Source organism: Phasianus colchicus, chromosome 1 (assembly GCF_987193195.1).
Source record: "Phasianus colchicus chromosome 1, bPhaCol1.hap1.1, whole genome shotgun sequence".
Classification (NCBI taxonomy): Eukaryota; Metazoa; Chordata; class Aves; order Galliformes; family Phasianidae; genus Phasianus; species Phasianus colchicus.
The window spans coordinates 7204469-7224082 of NC_143436.1; the positions used below are offsets into that span (position 1 = coordinate 7204469).

General features: G+C 41.2%; 1 protein-coding gene across 4 annotated transcripts in view; it reads right to left on the bottom strand.

The window, feature by feature from the left end:
- The window catches only part of USP6NL (USP6 N-terminal like), a 136205-nt gene extending 121104 nt beyond the window's left edge, over nucleotides 1–15101 (bottom strand). The window contains exons 1-2 of one of the 4 annotated variants that reach the window (XM_090134623.1): nucleotides 13276–15101; nucleotides 7317–7406 (exon numbers count right to left, since the gene is read on the bottom strand). In XM_090134623.1, coding sequence (XP_089990749.1) covers nucleotides 7317–7320 — 4 coding nt within the window. In that variant the 5' untranslated portion in view covers nucleotides 7321–7406; nucleotides 13276–15101. The other 3 variants (XM_031601808.2, XM_090134619.1, XM_031602588.2) reach the window with 3 other exon arrangements.
- Between the last annotated feature and the right edge of the window lie 4513 nt (nucleotides 15102–19614).

Sequence of the window (19614 nt, forward strand, 5' to 3'; positions counted from 1 at the left end):
GCTGCCCAGAGAAGCTGTGGGTGCCCCATCCCTGGAGGTGCTCACAACCAGGCTGGATGGGCCCTGGGCAGCCTGAGCTGGTGGGGCAACCAGCCCACAGCAGAGGCTGGAACTGGATGGGCTTTAAAGGCCCCTTCCAAACTAAGCCATTCCACAATGGTAACTTTTCTGCCACAGCTCTCCTGTCAATTCATAGCTAACAACAGTTAGTCAGCAGCAATATCTTGATTGACGAACAAAAATTACGTTGGTTTAAAAGTAGGTGTCATAATGCACTGACTTATTTAGAGAAGCCCCATCAACCATCAGTTTAAACCCACAGAGAGAACACTAAACAGAACGTTTCCTTTATGATAACCATATGTAAATAACTGCTTTAAATTTCAATTAAAATATTGGAAATCTGTGCCAAAGATATAAAATTAGTCAGCTTTACAATACATTAACTAATTTAAATAAAACAGCAAACAGTAAGAAATACTGTGATGATGGTGTCTTATAAGAAGTCGGATCACTGAGTTTGAATGTACCACCTGGAAGCACAGTTTCTGAATATTATAAGATGCCTTTATACAGCTGCAGCCTCCTGCAAAGTTTAAGAAAAGAAAGTGACTTTACTCCAGTCTGGGGAGACTGAGGATGTATTTCATCTGATTTCAACTGACAGAAGAGCCCCATGAACTCAAAAATGTTTGTCTTCCTCTTCCAATCTAAAAAATAAGGTTTAAGTGCAAGGAAAGCCACAAATTAGCAGTCCCAAGGATCCTGAAAGGATCAAAAATAAAAGAAGGATCATGAAAATATTTATCTATGAAGGCTGTTTAAATGCAGGTGAATTTCAAAAGCTTTTCTTCATTTGTGTTCTGACTGATTTAAATAACCATACACTGCCAAAAAAAGTAACAAGGTCTCTAAAGTTGCACCATTATGTCGATGTATTAAATACGCCAATGTCACAAAGGGTGAACATTAAGAAAACAAGTTTGTTTCTACATCACACCTTTATTTCCTCAATACTGTGCATCAGCTCTTTATGTGCAAAATATTGTGGTTTATATTTTATTCTCACTAGCGAATGCTGTATTTAGAGGAGAGGTTTAATTACAGCATTGGTAAGAAACTGGGTCATCTAAGATCTGATTAGCCCTCTGGAGATGCCTCTCCTCACTTAGTATCCAGGATGATTACTGCATTCCTAAACAACAGCATTAACACTGGACAGAACCACTCATTCCCACTCCTGCACTTTGCTCTCAGTACTGCAGCTGTACAACCATTTCTGCAGCTGTGTGGTAGGCAGATGTGGGAGCCCAACCATCCCAAACCAACCTCATGTGTTTCTCCTTGCGGCACCAGCATGAAGGAATTCAGACAGGGAAAAAAGAATACCATCTACTCCATCAGTAAGAGCAACATTTCAAGAGGGACATCAAATTGTGAAGACCCTCATTTCACTCCTGGCTGTCCTTACAAGCCAGATCTTTCACTCAACTACATTGAAAGCTTTTCTGCAAGTTGACAGAAACTTCTCTGACTCATCAACTGTGACCTCTATATCCACACTTCAAGTCAGAAAACCGTTTCCAGCACATTTGCCTCTCTGAGCACTACCAGCAGCACCATCAAAGACAGGCACATCTGGAAAACAGATACAGAAAAATACTGATAAGAAATAACAGTGAAGTAAAACTAAGAACAGAAAGCATTTCTCCCAACTGCTAGCTTCAAGAACTAAACAACTTTGTACTACTTAGTACACACGGACTTTCATGCTTTATCCTCCCACTACAAAAGATAAAAATAAAAAAAAAAATAGGAACCATAGAATCATAGAACCAAGGTTGAAAAAGACCCACAGGATCATCCAGCCCAACCATCCACCTGTCACCAACAGTTCTCACTAAACCATGTCCCTCAACACAACATCCAAACGCTCCTTGAACACCTCCAGGGTCAGTGACTCCACCACCTCCCTGGGCAGCCAATTCCAGTGCCTGACCACTCTTTCAGAGAAGTAGTATTTCCTAACGTCCAGCCTAAATCTCCCCTGGTGCAGCTTGAAGCCACAGGAGTTCCTATACTGCTGCTGCTTCTAATCCAGGAGCTCACTTTTCACTACAGTGGTGTAACTGCAATCAATTAAGTGTTAATATATACAGTATATTAGAATATACAGCTGATAGTTTCAAGAAAAAGCAGAGCAAATGTAAGCAAGAAAAATCCTAACGTTATCAGTGATGCAACTTTTACAAGTAAGCAATATGAGCAAGTTGCCTAATTTAAGGATCTGGAAAAGAGCGAAAAATCACAAGCTAATAATTAATAAAACCTACAATACAACTTTTAAACTCTTAAAGTATTTTTACACGTGTCTTCAGTCTTCAAAAATAGCTTTTTTCCAATCTTCTATCCGGACCTCTGACCCTTATGACTTTTTTATTCTTTATCATTCAGACCTCAAATCAGTTGTTCATGAAGAATTACTACTTCAAATTTTGGTACAGATGACCCAGGAGGCAGTGGTGTCCATATTTCTCCAAAGACACTATTTCTTAAGACTAGAAATAATTATTCTGTGAAATAAGAACAATTGTTACAGAAAACACTTTGCATATTGTGTCTTTGAGCTTGTATTTTATGAATGGGCGTTTAAGGTTTTAGTTCAACCAAAAAAAACGTAAAAATCTTAGCTTGTAAGGTATTAAAATAATCTGACATCACTCAGCTATTCATTATAAACATATTTTGCCTTACTTTTGCATTTTTCTTCCCCAGCACACAATTTTCTTGTATGAATCAGAACTTACCCTTCTCTCAATCTCAGCTTACTGAAAACAACCCATAACTACTAATCAGCTTTACAATTACTTGTAACACCTTTTCCAAAACGCACAACCACCCTGCACTTTGTGATGCCACAGAACATCACCCGTTCCTCAGCATTTGTTTTCTGAACAGTTTGTCCCAGTGCTCAGCTCACTACAGACCCATTCTGGCACACAAGGAGGGCAAACTGGTTCCATTTTTCCCCCCTCACCTCCAACCTCAACCAGACTTTTCTCAGCCTAGGAAGTTCTGTGTGAGTTCTAAAAACTTTTCTCAGTTGCAAAACCAGAAATAGCAATGCACATTTGCATAACTATGTAAAGTTGGCCTAACTAGGTCATTTGTTTTACTTCCCAAGTTTACTACTCAGAACAGAGAAACCAAGAGCCAAACCTATTTCTTTACACACTCTACAAGGAATCAAAAAGAAGGGAGAAAAGAAAAAAAAGTGTTCCATTCTTTGTTTTTCAATGACAAAACCAATGGTTTCCTCCATGAACACAAGCTAGAGAGCCAGCTCTAATGAGAGGTCAAGAGAGACAACCTGCCATCAGACAGAAGCAGCCTTTAATCACAGCATTGTGGTCTTGATTTGAACTGGTAAAGCAAAATTTCCCATCTCATTACCAGACCACACTGACCAATTCCAAACTATAAGGTTACACTGCAAAGCATCTCTCCAAACACACGGAACGTGCTCCTGCCCTCAGACAATCACAAAGAAAACAAATTATACTAAAGCACAAAGAACAGCAGGTTCACTGCCCAGCGGTGTGCACTGTGTAAGGTTTAGGGTGTGGGAAACTAAACTAACAACAGAAAAAGTCAGAAAGGAATTATTATTTAGAATCTGTAACAGCAGAATTAAAAAAAAAGGAAAAGAAGTTGGCACTGCATCCTATGCATTTAAAGGGAAAAAAATGAAGATGTCAGCAGCCTGTTGCAACAGTATATACTAACAATTACTTGAACTGTTTGCAGATTGAGCTCATTGCAGCAGCTCAAACAAGTTCATTGCACTGACCTTCCTTCAAAGGAGAAAGCACAGGAAAACTCCCAAACATAAAGAGCACAGTTTATAATCATAAGAATTTATCACGATACCACACATTTTCTGGTAGCTAAATGTCAACAACTGGAGAAAATGGGAAAGATTAAAACAAGTCCTTCTGCAGTGTGACATTCCTGGCAAGTCAGACGAAGCCAGGATTGTTCTGACAAGCTATCTTTATATATAAAATAAATCAAGATTATTTAACTTGGCTACACTGCATACTCTTACCCACCCTTTAAGCATGCAACCTCACTGTCCTATGGGGCACAAAATGTCACAGTGTAACCTGAAATATGAATTAATCTCAGTCTGATTTACGAAAACAGGCATTTATAAAGGCATTCAACAGAAATAAAAGGTTTAAAAGAGTCTACCTTTGTTTGAGCAGTTTTCAGATTCCCTGTATAAGAATAAAGAACTACCATGAATGCTCAACTGCACAGCTTCATCAACACGCTTCTCCGATACTGAGTAATATAGGACAGGATTCACAGTGAAAATGTATGCTGAAACAAACAAAGGAAACAGAAGACTTGGATAACAGATGTATGGAGAAGGCAGTATTACCCCATTTTTTTTTGCCTCAGCCTTCACTAGCAAGTGCTGCAGTCACATTTCCCAAGCAGCAGAAGATAAAGGCAAGGGGTACTGGGAGCATGAAGAGTTAACCACTGTGGGAGATCAGGTTTGAGCTCATCCAAGGAACCTTAAGGAGCACAAGTCACAGAATACCAAGTTGGATGGAAGTCCTTGAACTCTGAGTTCTTGAACCCGTGAGTTCTGAGGAACTGCAGATGAAGTTAGAATCATGGAATCACAGAATCATAGAATAGCCTGGGTTGAAAAGAAACACAATGATCATCTAGTTTCAACCCCCCTGCTACGTGCAGGGTCACCAACCAGCAGACCAGGCTGCCCAGAGCCACATCCAGCCTGGCCTTGAATGCCTGCAGGGATGGGGCATCCACAGCCTCCTTGGGCAACTTGTTCTAGTGTCACCACCCCCTGCGTGAAGAAATTCCTCCTAATACCTAACCTAAAACTCCCCTGTCTCAGTTTAATCTTTTTTTTTTAAATTTTATTTTGTTTATTTATTTATTTTTAAGTTGCAAAGCCACTGTTCATCTTTGAGACATCACGGTAGACCAGTGCAGTTCTCAGCTGCTGGAAAAAGGGAAACATAACCCCCATTTTTTATAAGGGAAAAAAAAAAGGAAGAGCCAGGAAACTACAGGTCCATCAATCTCACTTCTGTTTCTGGCATGTTAATGGAGCAGATCCTCCAGGAAACTATGCACACAGAAACTAAGGCACACAGAAAGCAAGGAAATGACAATGGCAGCAAACATGACTACACTAAGGGCAAATCCCCCATTAAATCTGCTGTAACCCCTCCTATGACAAGGTTACAGCACTAGTGGACGAGAAGAGCAACTGACATCATCTACCTGGACTCGTGTAAAGCATCCAATGGCACACAACATCCTTCCCTCTGAAACAGAGGCCCATGGATCTGACAGATGGACCACTCAGTGAACAAGAAGTTGGCTGGATGGTCACATTCCAAGAGCCACAGTCAGTGGCTCAACAACCAGTTGGAGATGGGATGGATACTATTTATGTAACATCTTTGTCAACAACAAGTGCATATATTCTTAAGATGATAAATGCTTTGCAGATTGAGGAGGTATTTAGTAAAGAGGAGCCTAAAACTATGTATGCTGAGCTTGTAGTTCAAGTTTGTCTAAAGCAAACTGCAAGTTAAGAAGTCCAAGAGCAGCTGAAAATAAATATCTGATTTTCTTTTAACCGATATTTTTGAAAGGCAGCAATTTTCAGTTGTGTCCTTGAATCCCACCAGTGAGAATAGACCTAAGCATCCAATCTGACACAGGAACGTGACATTCTTCCTGCAAAGAAGAGACTGCATTTTGCTTAGTATTATTATTAGTATTATCACCACAAAAGCCTTGCTACGTTATCATCTTCCCTTTCAACAAAGACATTCGTTCCTCCTAATACAAAGCAAACTCTCCATTCTGAATCCATGTCAAAGTCTCATCAAAATCAAAGGTGTTTTGCTCATGTAATGACAGCGTTTTTTTTCCTCTATCATTACAGCAATACCTCAGTGAGTCACACATAACAAAGCAACTATGACTTAAAAGGTAAAAAGACACATGTATTTGTTATGTTTAAGACCATTAGGCAGTGACAGCACATGAGACATTCTATAAATGAATTATGATTAACAAAGCAGTGTTTGACAAGTCAGGATATTCAGGTACATGAATAAACTGCCTGTGTAAAGAGGTCATTTATGCAAGACTGTAAACATTAAACATCAGAAAATAAACAAATGTGAACAGCCATATGTGAAACAGACAGAATTCTATTTGCACTCAGCATGAACCCTAAAATTTAGCAAACATCAAAAAATGCTACTGAAAGAATTGCTAATTGCCAAGATAAAACGAGATTTACTCCATGACTTTCTTCCTTCAGATGTCAAGTACAATTATTTTTATTTAGTTTGACAAGAAACTCAGCCAACAAGCTTCTTTTAGTCACTTCCAGACAAGCAAATGGATTTATTTTACTAACACAGGATATAATCATTCTACAGACATGCTCATTCTATAACAGATTCAGTATACTCGTATTGAAACTAAGCTGCTACTTACATATTCCTGTGCATGTGAAGTTAAAGCATTATTCCTGTGTCATGCAAGGCTGGATAATGGTGCTGCCAAGGTTTATATTAAGAGTTCTCAAATCCACAAAACTTACGAAGTATGTTCAAATACTTAAAACAGTTTGATAAAAAGAAATCACCTTAACCATCAGACACAGCCAAAACAAAATGTCTGGTGTCTTTTGTGTGTTTTTTTTTTTTCCTGTCAGAAGGGATCTTAATTTTCGAAGGCTCACATCTTTGTAACACGTGCCAAAATTCCTCTGGGATCAGAGCTTTATACTGGAATTTAAGCAATATATTTATTTTTTCCCATAAGATGAAGTCCATTCATTTTATGTTGGATTTTCACCAGCTATTTGAATTTACACGATGTTCACATCTTTTGGAGTTTTTAAGAAACCCAAGACATTTTCCCCTCAGAGTTGTATGCTTTATTTATATTGAAAAGAAAAAAAAAACCCATGCACAACAAACTCAGCTTGTTTTAGAACTCACCTTCATGAAAATGACACCAGACTACCAACATACAAACCTTACAGAGCACATATTGATCAAGATTTTGCAGGTTAAAAATAGTACCTGTCAGATCTCAGCTTTTATTACTGAATAAATGAAGAGACAAAATTCAAAGACCCATTTTAAGGCAGAGCTTACCTCCCAAAGCCCATAACAGATGGACAATTCTTCTGAAATGCAAACTAAGAGTTTCTTTTTTCTTAAATAAAGGAATTTACTCACTCATGACTGGAAGCTTCTTCGCATGTAATCCAAACCAGGTCTCGAAGCAAGGTATCTTGTTGGAGAAGGTTTCTCAGAGGTATACATGTCCTGGTAATGGTAAGAAAATAAAGAGACTAATCACTTTTCAACTTCAAATAAATAACATCTATATACAGATATAACAAACAGACTCTCCCGTTATCTTTTCACTAGCCCAGTTTTTTTTTTTTTTTTTTTTCAAGGAGCACAGATGTATTTGTTATGACTGAGGTACTTTACACTAATGGATATATCCTAAGTATCAACTCGAAATGTGTACTGTCTTTGACATTCAAATTATAACCTTGTTTGCATGGACTAGTTCATGAAAGATAACTACTTCCAAAAGATACCAGACGTTCTTAAGATCAGAAGAAACTACACTATGGATGTAGTAACTCAAAATACCATCAAAGCCATGTTTTCCTCAGCTAGCAAAAAGATGCAATGAAAACCATACTTATTGATATAGAAGAAGTACAAACCAATTTACAAAAAAAAAAAAAAAAAAAACAAACCACAGATTGGCACCAGCACCCAGCACTTCCTTGGAAACAAAACCTGAAAGTTAGGATTTCTACTAACAGTAAACAATCAGATCAGTCAATATCTAACCACAATGAGACAAAGGTACCTAAGTAGGGCAGATATGGATTCACTAACAGCAGGCCTGACTTTCCCCAGAGCAAAACATACAGGGCTTAATCTTCAACACTGATATCACAGCAAGTATGTTTTTAACATTACATAATCTCCATCCTGCTGCTAAAAAGCAATCTGATAGAAACGTGACATTCAAATAACTTCTCATTGCAGCTGTGATTAAAAGAAGAAACAAACATAGCTATTATACCACAGAGTTTTCCTCTAATATCAGCACAAATATCATTTCTGTAAATTAAGAAACATTATGTGACTTATTTTCTCTCTTCAAACCAATCTGAACGTGCTGAACCTGACCACCTGTGACAGTCAAGCGAGATCATATCTTCTGCTGACTCAGATTTCAAGTCTCAACACTTCTGATCTCTTAACTCTTAAAAAATAAAAATAATTTATACACAAAAAGACAGAAGAGAGCTGACTTTAGCATCCTACAGCATGACTTAGCAAAAACACGTACAGATTTGCAGCCAGAGAAGCAGAGGACCTATCATAGGACTGGATTCACATCACAAGAAGAGTGCTGTATCAGTTGCTAAAACATGCAGAAAAAAAAGTCCTGAGAGCGAAAAGGCAGCCATCAGTAATGCTGCACACTGCAGACTGAAAATTACAAACAGTTTCTTTGCACTGATAAAGTAATGTAGGAAAGAGGCTCATCAGGGGAAGAAAACCTAGACAGGCTCAACCAGTGGGCCCAGGTGAACCTCATGTAGTTTCATCAAAAGAAGTGTGGCCTGCAAGTGAAGGGAGGTGATCCTGCCCCTCTGCTCTGTGCTGGTGAGACCTCAGCTGGAGTACTGCAACCAGATGGGGAGTCCTCTGTACAGGAGAGATGTGGACTTGTTGGAGTGCATCCAGAGGAGGGCCACAGAAATGATCCAAGGGATGGAACACCTCTCCTATGAGGACAGGCTGAGAGAGCTGAGAATGTTCAGGCTGGAGAAGACTCTGGGGAGACCTGAGAGCAGCCTGTCAGGATCTAAAAAGGGGGCTGTAAGAAAGAAGGGGACAGACTCTTTAGCAGGTTCTGTTGTGATAGGACAAGGGGAAATGGTTTCAAACTAAATCCAGGGAGATTCAGATTGGATATATGGAAGAAGTTTTTACAACAAGGGTGGAGAGGCACTGGAAAAGGTTGCCCAGAGAACTGGTGGATGCCCTGTCCCCAGGGACACTCTAGGTCAGGCTGGATGGGACTCTGAGCACCTGATCCAGCTGTAGGTGTCCCTGCTCAGCGCAGGGGAGTTGGACCAGATGGCCATCGGGGGTCCCTTCCAATTCAAATGATTCTATGAAAGTGGTAACATGAAGTAACAAGTATACAAACATTAAATTAAAAAAAAAAAAAAAAAGCCAGACAAACACAAAGTCATTACATGGTGCAATCACTGATGAACAACAGTTTGAATTGCAGGCTCCAGCAACTACTGTGAGAGAGTTGCTAAATTAAACATGTAAGCACACACAGTCTAATAAAAAATAAAGTGTCCAGTTAAAATGTGTCATCAGAACTGCAGTCTTGTCAGTTTTCTTTTCATTACTGATGTCAAAATTAGCAAATACAACTTGCATGACATTTAATCATTTACTGGACTAATTACAGTTATTATGTTCAGAACAACAAATGAATGTTACAGAAGTCACTCCACCCAGGTCCAAAGCACTTCTGGACAGAGTTCTGTACACCTGCTGTGCTCAAACTGCTCTTGTATCTTATGTAGAGTCAACTGGACAACTGGCATCTCCAACTCAACGTGTTTTTCCTAAGGCACCACCTCACCTTAGTTTTGAAGTACAAGCTCAGCAAACCTTGCCTCAGAGACATCACATTATGTGCTATTTTACTGTTTGTACGTAGAGAAAAAGGATGTTCATGGGGAAAAACAAAACATCAGCCCTGAAAATCACTTCACATTAATGATAGCATAATCGTCCATCATATCATTTACAAAATCCAGTCACATAAGACTAAGGAAACAAGTAGTGAAGAATATAGAAGTTATATTCCTAAACTTAGCAGCTATATGCCTAAAAACACATTGCAACTATGAAAAAATAATGTTTCAGTAAATCTTAGCAACTTCAATTCCGACTTCCATCTACAAAATGTTCTTGCTCTCTGTATCTGCATACTTTGTTTAGCTATTGCTAATATCTGCTTAGTAGCCAGTAAATGCTTCTCAATAAATCTAGTTTTTCTTCTTTGAAACAGCAGGAATATTTGTGTTATGATATTTCCCTTGTTTGCAACTTGGGCATTTTCCTCAAGGCCATTTTCTTGGATTGTCTGAAAACAAAACAAAACAAGGAAAGCTTCTTATTTTAACTTGTAATTTGGAGCATAATGATAGCAAGCAGCATTGGAGAGCCAGGAGTTAACCAAAGCTAACCAAATACCAGGAAGTCAATACATTCTATTGCTATACAACATTGATGTGTTTCTTAAGGATGTGTGTTATGGAACTAAAATCACTTTGCTCTCTTAACCAACAACCCAACTTATGTCAATGTTTACCGTGTTCTCTCCTGTACACAAACATGACTTAATATTTCTTTCCACTGCTGTATGTTGATCGTCTTGCTTAAATGTATCACCATGAAAAACTGCACTTTTATTCAAGATAGAAGTTGATGTACTCTTGCAATTAGCAAGGCTATTAAAAAAAAAAATGGGAAAAAAAAAAAAACTTACACACATACCTTTGATCTTCCTCTTTTCCTGGAGAGCTAACCCTTGTATCCAGACCGGTATCTCATCTACTAACAAGACATTTAATAGCCCTTAGCACTGCTCAACTGCCATGGTAGCAAAACGATCAGCATTTTAACTAAGGTTTGAACGGAATGCCCGAGGTGGGAGAAGTTCTTCACAAATTTGAACACACTAGAAATGCATTCAGTTTTCCCACACATCGCATCAGGTCTCCTTTTTACCATGTATTCTGTCTCATAATAATGAATGTAAACCAGAATGAAAGTAAGTTATAGCACATTATAACTCCGTGCACAATGATTCTATCCAGAGAAAAGACTTTTAAGGATTCAAGTCTCATCTGTGATTATGTTATTGTAGCATCTGTTTAACTTGGATACTAAGGAGTTTACGCTATAGATTTATATCCCCCAATTCCCAAGTCACAGAAATTAAAGGACCATCATACAACCAAACATGTCAATGACAAAATAGCCTAAATACAGCCTGCTTGCAAAAAGCAGTATTCTGCTCTTATTTACTTTCTCCTTTAAAGCAAAACATTACTGCCCCCCAAAGAAAACAGAGCCAGAGATTTCAGAAGCATGTCTTAAGGTTTTGTAGATAGCTGGGTTGCCAACAGTATGTCTGGAATGATTGGTTTCCATGCTGTATGCACAGAGGGCAGCGGAACAGCTTCTTAAAAGGCCGTACTAAATACTCACTTCACACAGTAACCAGGCTGAATTAATTTCAGAGTTATAATCAGCTAAGAGAAGCTACAAGGAAGCAAGACTAAACCATGTAATAGCACAGCTATTAACAAAAAAACATAATAAAAATTCCAAACATAGCACCTGGCTTCCCAACATCCTAGCTCAGCACCATGCCCACGACAGCAAGAATGTAACATTCACAAAGCACGAGTACAAGATGATCTCTGAGGTCCCTTCCAACCCAAGCCATTCTATGATTCTACTACTTAAGAGGCTCCGCCAAGCCATGGACTGGCCACAAACGAGGAAGCACACAGAGGTACAAACGAAAGAGCACACGGCACACCCACTCCTTTGTTCAGAGCAGGAATATTTACACTACAAAGCAAAGTGCCTCAGTTTCAGGCACTGCTGATTGGCCGCTGCCTGCAGTACACACGAGTTTGAGTTTCGGCTGTCACACAGCAGTTCCAGCTCCCAAGATAACACACCAAGCTAATAACCACACCGAGCAATTCGTTAAAAGGAGCATTCTGACTGAATGGATCCTCCACAAAACATCCTCGTTGTGAACAAGGCTGACAGACTCAGTTTCGTCTCACTTTAAAACAACAAAAAAGCCAAAAACTGGCCATGCTAACAGGCTGCCTTCTGTGCAGCCGCCTGCTCCAAACTGAGCGCTGCACAAAGAAAGTTATTATTCAGAAAGTTATTATACAGGAGTTGGGCAGAGGTGCTGTACGTCAGCACTTGGCTCTGCCTGCCCAGGGACAGAGCCCAGGACAAACCTTGGGTGGTTTCCTGCAGACAGATGTCCACCTCTCACAGGGAAACACAACGCGGGGAACCGGCTGCTCTGCTGGTTGTCCCCGCGGGGATGGAAGGTGAAGAGAGGGCTGTGCAGGGCGAAGCACCCGGGGCTGAGGACACACTGCCTCACGCTGCGGCTCTCAGGTTGTTTCCTTTCAGCTAAAGCCTTACAAAGAGCACAGGAGGGAGCAGGTACAAAACGCACCAGCGCCTGGACGTCCGATTAAAACGAGTTTAAAACATCCAAATCCTCCCTGCTCCCGACAGGAGCCGTACAGCGGCCATACCCTAACAGGGAGGGGGGCGTCGAGAAGCCCTCAACCCACAGCAGCGACCCCCGACCCCACAGCGGCGCAGAGCCCACAGCCCCCCGCAGGGCCGGCGCCCCTCTCCCACACGGCCCCTCTTTGGAGATCCCCCCGGGGCAGCCCCAGCACCTCGCTCCAACCTTACAAAGGGGCCGAGGGGCATCTCCAGCAAGGCTTCCCTCGCACTGCCCCGACACACTCGGCTCGGCCAACTCCCCACAGCTCCCCACAAGCGCACACCCCCACGCTGGAAGTGGAACAGCCTGGAGCAGCCCGCTACCCTCCCGGAGCCGCTGCCGCCTCTCCCACCTCCCCGGCTCCAGGGTGTGCGCACAGCCCGGCCCCCCTCCCGATGGAGGGTGGTAGCGCCCGCCTCCCCTCAGCTCTCGAGGAACTCAGTTCCCCCCCGCCCGCCTCATTGGAGAGGTCCGACGCGGAGTTTCCCCCGCACAGCTCCCCGGCAATGGAAGGGTCCGACCCGCGACCCCGGGGGGGCGCGCAATGGCCGCCTCGCCCGTACCTTTGCTCGCCTTCTTCTTCTCCCTCCTCCCGGGGCCTCCGTCCGCCTCCTCCCTCAGCGCCGCTTCCCCGCTCTGCTGCCCCAGGAGCGGCGGCCTCCAACCAGGAAGTACCCCGGCGTGACACCGGCGACCGCCGCTATGGAAACCCTGCCCGCCCCCGCCCCTCCCCGCCCGGCGCCGTCCCACAGGGCCGGCCCGCCGCCGCCGCCGCCATCTTGCGCTCACAGCGAGGCGCGGAGGTGCCCGGCCCGGCCCCGCTCCCCGCTGCGTCCGCCGCCATCTTGGGCTCCCAACGAGGGCCGGGCAGCGCCGGCGGGCTGGTGACACGGCTGAGGGAGCCGTGCCTCGGCCGGGCTGGGGCTGCCGTTGGGAGCCCAACGAGACTCGCGTGTTTGGCTCCAGGGCCAAGCCCAGAACCCATCTGCATTGCCACTGTGCTGGGTCTGCGCCTTGCTTCTGTGGGAGCGGGGGAAAAGCGGCAAGCAGGACTCTTCCTCGTCCATCGTAGCTACCAAGAGCCTCGTGTTTAAAACCCCGATCCTTTTTCTGTTTTCTGACACACCAACACTTGATACTGGACGGTTGAAGCACAGCTCGATGGGTGGCGTTCATAAGCTCGTACATGAAAATTAAGGGACAGAACGCGATGCCGGTTGTAGCGCATCGCTGCAGGGACAGCTTTGATCCCAACCCTGCCTCTTCCTTAAGCAGCTTCCATGCTGCAGTCAGTCCTCCCACTCAACACACACAAGTAACACGTCCATATGCATGGCTGTGCTTTGCATCGGGCGCTCACCTCAGTTACAAACAAAACCAGAAGGGAAGAAGCACAGAAATGTGACAAACAGCTGTTTGAGGATATAAGACATCTCCAGTGATGTCATCACCAGAAAGCGGTTAGTTTGGTGTAAAAAGAAAACCACTGTGGTTACGAGGGAATTTGAAGTTGCAACGCAATGTGATTTCACTTTAGAAGCATTAGATTAAAATAAACAGTAATTAAAATGTACTACTAAATGACATCCAGGAATGGTAGAAAAGAAAGCAACATTCAGTAAATGTTTAGAGTATATTAAGTAATCCTGTGTTCATGTAATAACACGGCCTGTTGGAGCGCATCCAGAGGAGGGCCACAAAAATGATCCAAGGCATGGAACGCCTCTCCTACGAGGACGGGCTGAGAGCTGGGGCTGTTCAGCCTGGAGACCTGACTGCAGCCTTTCAGTATCTAAAGGGGGCTGTAGGAAGGAAGAGGACAGACTCATTAGCAGGGTCTGTGGTGATAGGACAAAGGGAAATGGTTTCAAACTAAAAGAGGGGAGATTTAGACTGAATATGAAGAAAAAGGGTTTTCTATGACAAGGGTGGTGAGGCACTGGAATAGGTTTTCCAGAGAAGTGGTGGATGCCCTGTCCTTGGAAACACTCAAAGTCAGGCTGGACGGGGCTCTGAGCACCTACCTAGTGGTTTATGACCCTGTTCATTGCAGGGGAGTTGTACCAGATGGCCTTTAAGGGTCCCTTCCAACTCAAACAGTTCTATGATTATATATTTACAAACTTTATGTTCAAATAATAACCGAGGAATTTAGTACGGTCTACTAATGTTAAACTCTTCAAAACAAGCACTTCTATGAGTTGTGGGGCTCTCAACTTCTGATGCTATTTTTTACAAAAACTTGTAATGCAAGAACATTTCATGGCAAGTTGGTGAATGCAGTACTCCATTATTTCAAAGTAGATTAGATGAGCTGAATAATTATTGATTGGTTAGCCTAAGATCAATAAATCTTCTCCATAGATATTGCCATTTTTAATGGACTTCTTGTCCTCAGAGTTCTCTCTGATTCTAGAGGAAATATAGCTGAAACAGTGTTACTTCTGGAAAACCTGAAAGTGGCATCCTCTGACCTGGCAAATACCCATGCTAACAGACCTTGTGATTTCTGTGAATGTAGCAAATCTGGAGCATGCATACATGAGCATGGTAGCTTTTGACATTTGTTTCATTTAAGAGAAAATGGCTAAAAGCAGTGAGATCACTTATCTATTTTTTTTTTTTCTTTTCTTGTGCTGAGGAAATGGAATACAAAATAGAAATCATTTATTGCTTTATAATACATTTTAGAAAGTAACTGTGATTAACTAGCCTGTCAGTATCCCCAAAATCCCAAGAGAAATATTGAGGTTGGATCTGAATCATTCCAATTTAAAGTCTTAATTGTCTTTTTTAAAACTTCAGAAGCTGTTAGAAATAAAAACATACTTAGCTTTCCTCAAGCTAGGGATTTGTTTCCTCCCAAAATGGCTAATTAGTTAAGATAAATGTCTTCCACAGGGAGCTCTTTGCTTCATCTAAACCATCTCGTCTCTATTGCATACTTTCACAAACTATACATCATTGGTTTTTTTTCCCATATGCTCATTGTTTCCTGTTGTAATACTGTAACTAGATTGTGGAACAGTTCTAAAATCACAGCTTTCCAAGTGGCTGACAGTGATATCCTACTTGTTTTATCACTACTCCCACATACAAATCCAGCAGTATCACCACCAGCAACATTCCATTTTTATTATAGTTCTTAGTCTGAGGAATCTGTATCATTAGTATTTATAATGCTTAATAATCTACATGGCATTTCATGGATGTGCACGAGATGTTGCCTGTGTCTGTGCAGGACTGTGCCCTGGGAAGCAGGTAAATCTCAGTGTGTCTCTTGCAAGTTTTTGACACTTGTTATCTCTGTGCAGGCCTCAAAAGTAGTCTTTCATCTAGCTCATCAATCAGCCCCAGCATAGCTTCACGTGATTCCCTATCCCATTGATTTGTCTTTCATGTCACAAAGGTAGGATGAGCAGTGTGGTAGAAAACCTGTCTGGGTCAAGTCCATTTGTACTTTAAATGCAAAAGCTGCAGTTTGCTTGCTGAGTGTGAACTTGAAGAGATGTAAGGCATGTTTGGGTTTCTGTTGGGCTTGGACTCACATTTATGTTACAGTCTAGACTTTTTTTATTTAATTATATTCTGAGCTGGTATATCTGTTGATGAAAAGTAATGCTCAGTGATTAACCTCAGAAGATGACCTGGATTATGTTTAAGCTCAGAAGTTGTATTAGCCACTTACAGTTGCAACTGGAGTCATGGAAGTGAAGATACTCACAAGCTGCATCTCACAATGGGCAGCTCATCACATCAGGGCTGCACTTAGGGTAGATGTACTGCAGAAGATGCTGAGCATTCTGCACAGCCACTGACATTACTTGGCAGCAGTATCACGGAGCCATTGATAAAAGAACAGAGTATTAACATTCAATTTTAAAGTATCCTATTCACTAAAACATTGCAGTCCTTCCTACTGAACTTCAAAAGAGTACAAGAATTCCTAATTTAAAAAATATGAGATTTTCATCAGCAGTTATTTCTCAGTGTGCTGTGCCTTTTTTTGTTTGGTTGGTTGGTTTTTGGTTTTTTTTTTTTTTTTTAGCTATGGAGCTTATGAAAATCTCTCTCTTCAGTAAAACACCATTTTAAGAAATTAAGCAGACCATAGAGCATATGCACAGGATTATAGGAACCAACTGCAACGTCTTACTGAAATAAATTTCTGTGTCTTCAAGTTCTGTTAACTGTCTGCTCTTATGATACCAATGCATTCCTAGCTAAATCAGTCTTGTGAGATGTGAATCTTGCATTGGGACAACAGAATGAACTTGATGACCTCTCAAGATTCCTTCTTAGATTTCACAGCTTTTCAGAATACGCTCAGCTCAGCAGGCAGTGTGCATATTGATGCCACTTTGGGTGAAAAACTATTCAGGTTCTCCCAGTGTGTCTGGCTGGTGATCACAATCCTGATAGCACTGTGTCTTCTGCTGTCAACAGCATGACAAGTCAGAATAGAGCAGTAAGCCCTGACAGAGCAAGGTTTTGGAATGCCAATGGCTTTGAAAATAAAGACCTAGGCTTGGAATTGGCAAACATGGACTTGAAGTGCCTGAAAGTTTTAAAGCATAGTGCTTTGCTATGGACCCTAAGCTCCTGTAGGCAAAACTTTAAAATTCACATAAGGACACATGTGCTGCTCTGAAGAGCTTGACTTTGACTTACAGAATTCTGTATCCTGCTAACTCAAATGAAAACAGTTAGTGGAAGTCTGTTGGTATTAAAAATAATTTGAAAATCCGGTTTTGAACTGTTCCTTTTTCAAATTGTGTTTGTGCTATGGTTTGGCTTAGCTTCTGTGGAGAAAGAATTTAACATATTTTCTGTTGCATATGGCATTTCCATGCAGATCACTTTTAAGGCACACGAGTTGATGTTTTTTCTGTGTCACTCAGATTACAAACCATTTATGCACAGTCACGTACCCTAGAGAGTGAGTGACTCTGATCCTGCAGGTATTCAAGCAAACACAAGCCTATCTTAGTCTCAAATTCAAAGAGTTCCACCTTTGAGGCCTGTCACTTCTAAAACCTGCTCTAATTACTACAAAGGATGTCACTCAAAATATCTGATTTGATATGAAGTGTTTATAGCACTAAGAACGATAGGTGCCAGATGGCTATTCTTTCCAGTATAATGTGGGAAAGAACATCAGTATTTTAAAAGATTAGATATACTCAGCTGCTATACCACCTGCTGCTTTTGCCTGCATTTATTTTCCCCAAAATGAAAGCTGTGAGTGACTGTGTTTCAGGTGTTACTTTCAATCCGTCACTTGCTTGATCTTATCATCAATGTTTACAGGAGCTCAGCATCAGCCAGTTCTGCAGAACCAATGATTGAGGCAGCAGTTTGTCTGCATGTGCATGGCAGCTTCAGCCCACCTTGTATTGAAACACTGCACTGTCTTGAGAAAGAGACATGTTAAATCCAGGGATGAAAGTCTGACTCTAAGCAGGAGGGTTGGACTTTGCTGTAATTCTTCTGGCTGCCGAAAATACTGTTTTCTGTTCCTTTTGGTTCGGATTGTTCTCTTGCCCTCATTCAGTCCCATTGCCTACCAGCTCTTTGTTTTCTGAGGATCAAGTTTCATTGATTCAAGCTTCCCTTCCTGCTTTTGGCAGCTCCTGCCATGTGAATGAGGTTGGAATGTATGCAGTGCTTTCTGTCCCTGCCTGATGAAAGGGGCTATTTCTGTCCCCTCTGTCTGTCAAGAGAGATTTTCTTCATCCCTTTCTTTTTTCCCCAAATTTTCTGTCTCCTCTGGCATGTTCTTGCCTTTTTCCACTTGTTGCCTTATTCCTCCCATTACTTCAATAATTCATTTATTTCTCTCTGTCCTTTTGAAACATTGATCTAGCTTTCACTATTCTTTAGTTATCCATAAATACACATAGAATAGAACAAAGTATCATACAATGACACACTACAACTTTTTAGAACTTTGTCTCCTTAATACCAATTAGTTTTTCAATAAATTTCACAATACCAAAAATGTGTCACTTACCTGTATATACCTTGTAGTAGAACCTTCTTGAGATCCCTTTCTAGATTGACTAGACAAGATAGACTGTGCAAAATGGCTTCATTTAGAAAATGCAAAAGTTAGAAAGCCTGACTGGAGAAAGTGTGGTTTTGTGATGGGTTTGAAACATGAAATCAGGGTGTTTTCATGAATCAGTGCTAGACTCTTGTTAACCAGATTTGATCCTGCTCTCAGAGCAGCAGGGATAGAATTTGAAAAGGAAGAAGAAAAGCTATACTCAAATAATTTACTTTTCAAACCGAAGAGAGATAGAATATAGTCAGAACAGAGAAGGAAAGGAACAGATAAGAAGACAGAAGACTAAGTCTTACTGGCAATAATGCACAACAAAACAAAAAATTAGGTTCCTCTTTTGTGTGCCTGAGTGTGGTTTTCCAGACAGTAGTGGAAGATTGGAATAATATGTTTTTGAAAACTATGAAGATCTACTGTAGAGTCACATTCAGACAAGGAATGGGAATCTCATGACACTTCTATAGTCAGTTTTCAGAGCACAGTCATCAATATAGTTTATATCATTCATATGTAACCATCAGAATGCCAGAAGTAACCCAGAATTAACAGGAATAGCATCATTTCTTAGACACCAGCAAATTCAAAAACTTCATAAAGCTATAAGCAAATGAAAATGGGAGCAGGTAGTAAAATGTGAAGATGCTCTGAGCTGTAATAGTGGATTCTGCAAAAGGTGTAATTACTTGTCTAAGGTAGTGTGAAAGTTAAATGTTTATGACCTTTTCCATTTACTGCTGAAATAAGCAGACAAAGAAGTGTAAATGTCTGATGGAGAAGAAATATATTCAGTTTGTTTAAGTAAAGCTCCTTATAGAAAATCAATATATATATATTTTCCCAACAGCATGGTATTTACAGTATTTTCTTCCATTTATATAGAATGCGTATAGAACAACATGAAATGGGGGATGTTTTAATGCATGTTATTCCACCTCTGCCATGACGTATCTGGGTTCGGGCAGTTCCTGTTCAGGTGAAAGCAGCGTGAAGCATACCTATAACTTTAACTACAGAAATGGCATGCCAGGGAGAGTGGAAGTCCTATGCCTTCATTTTTTCCC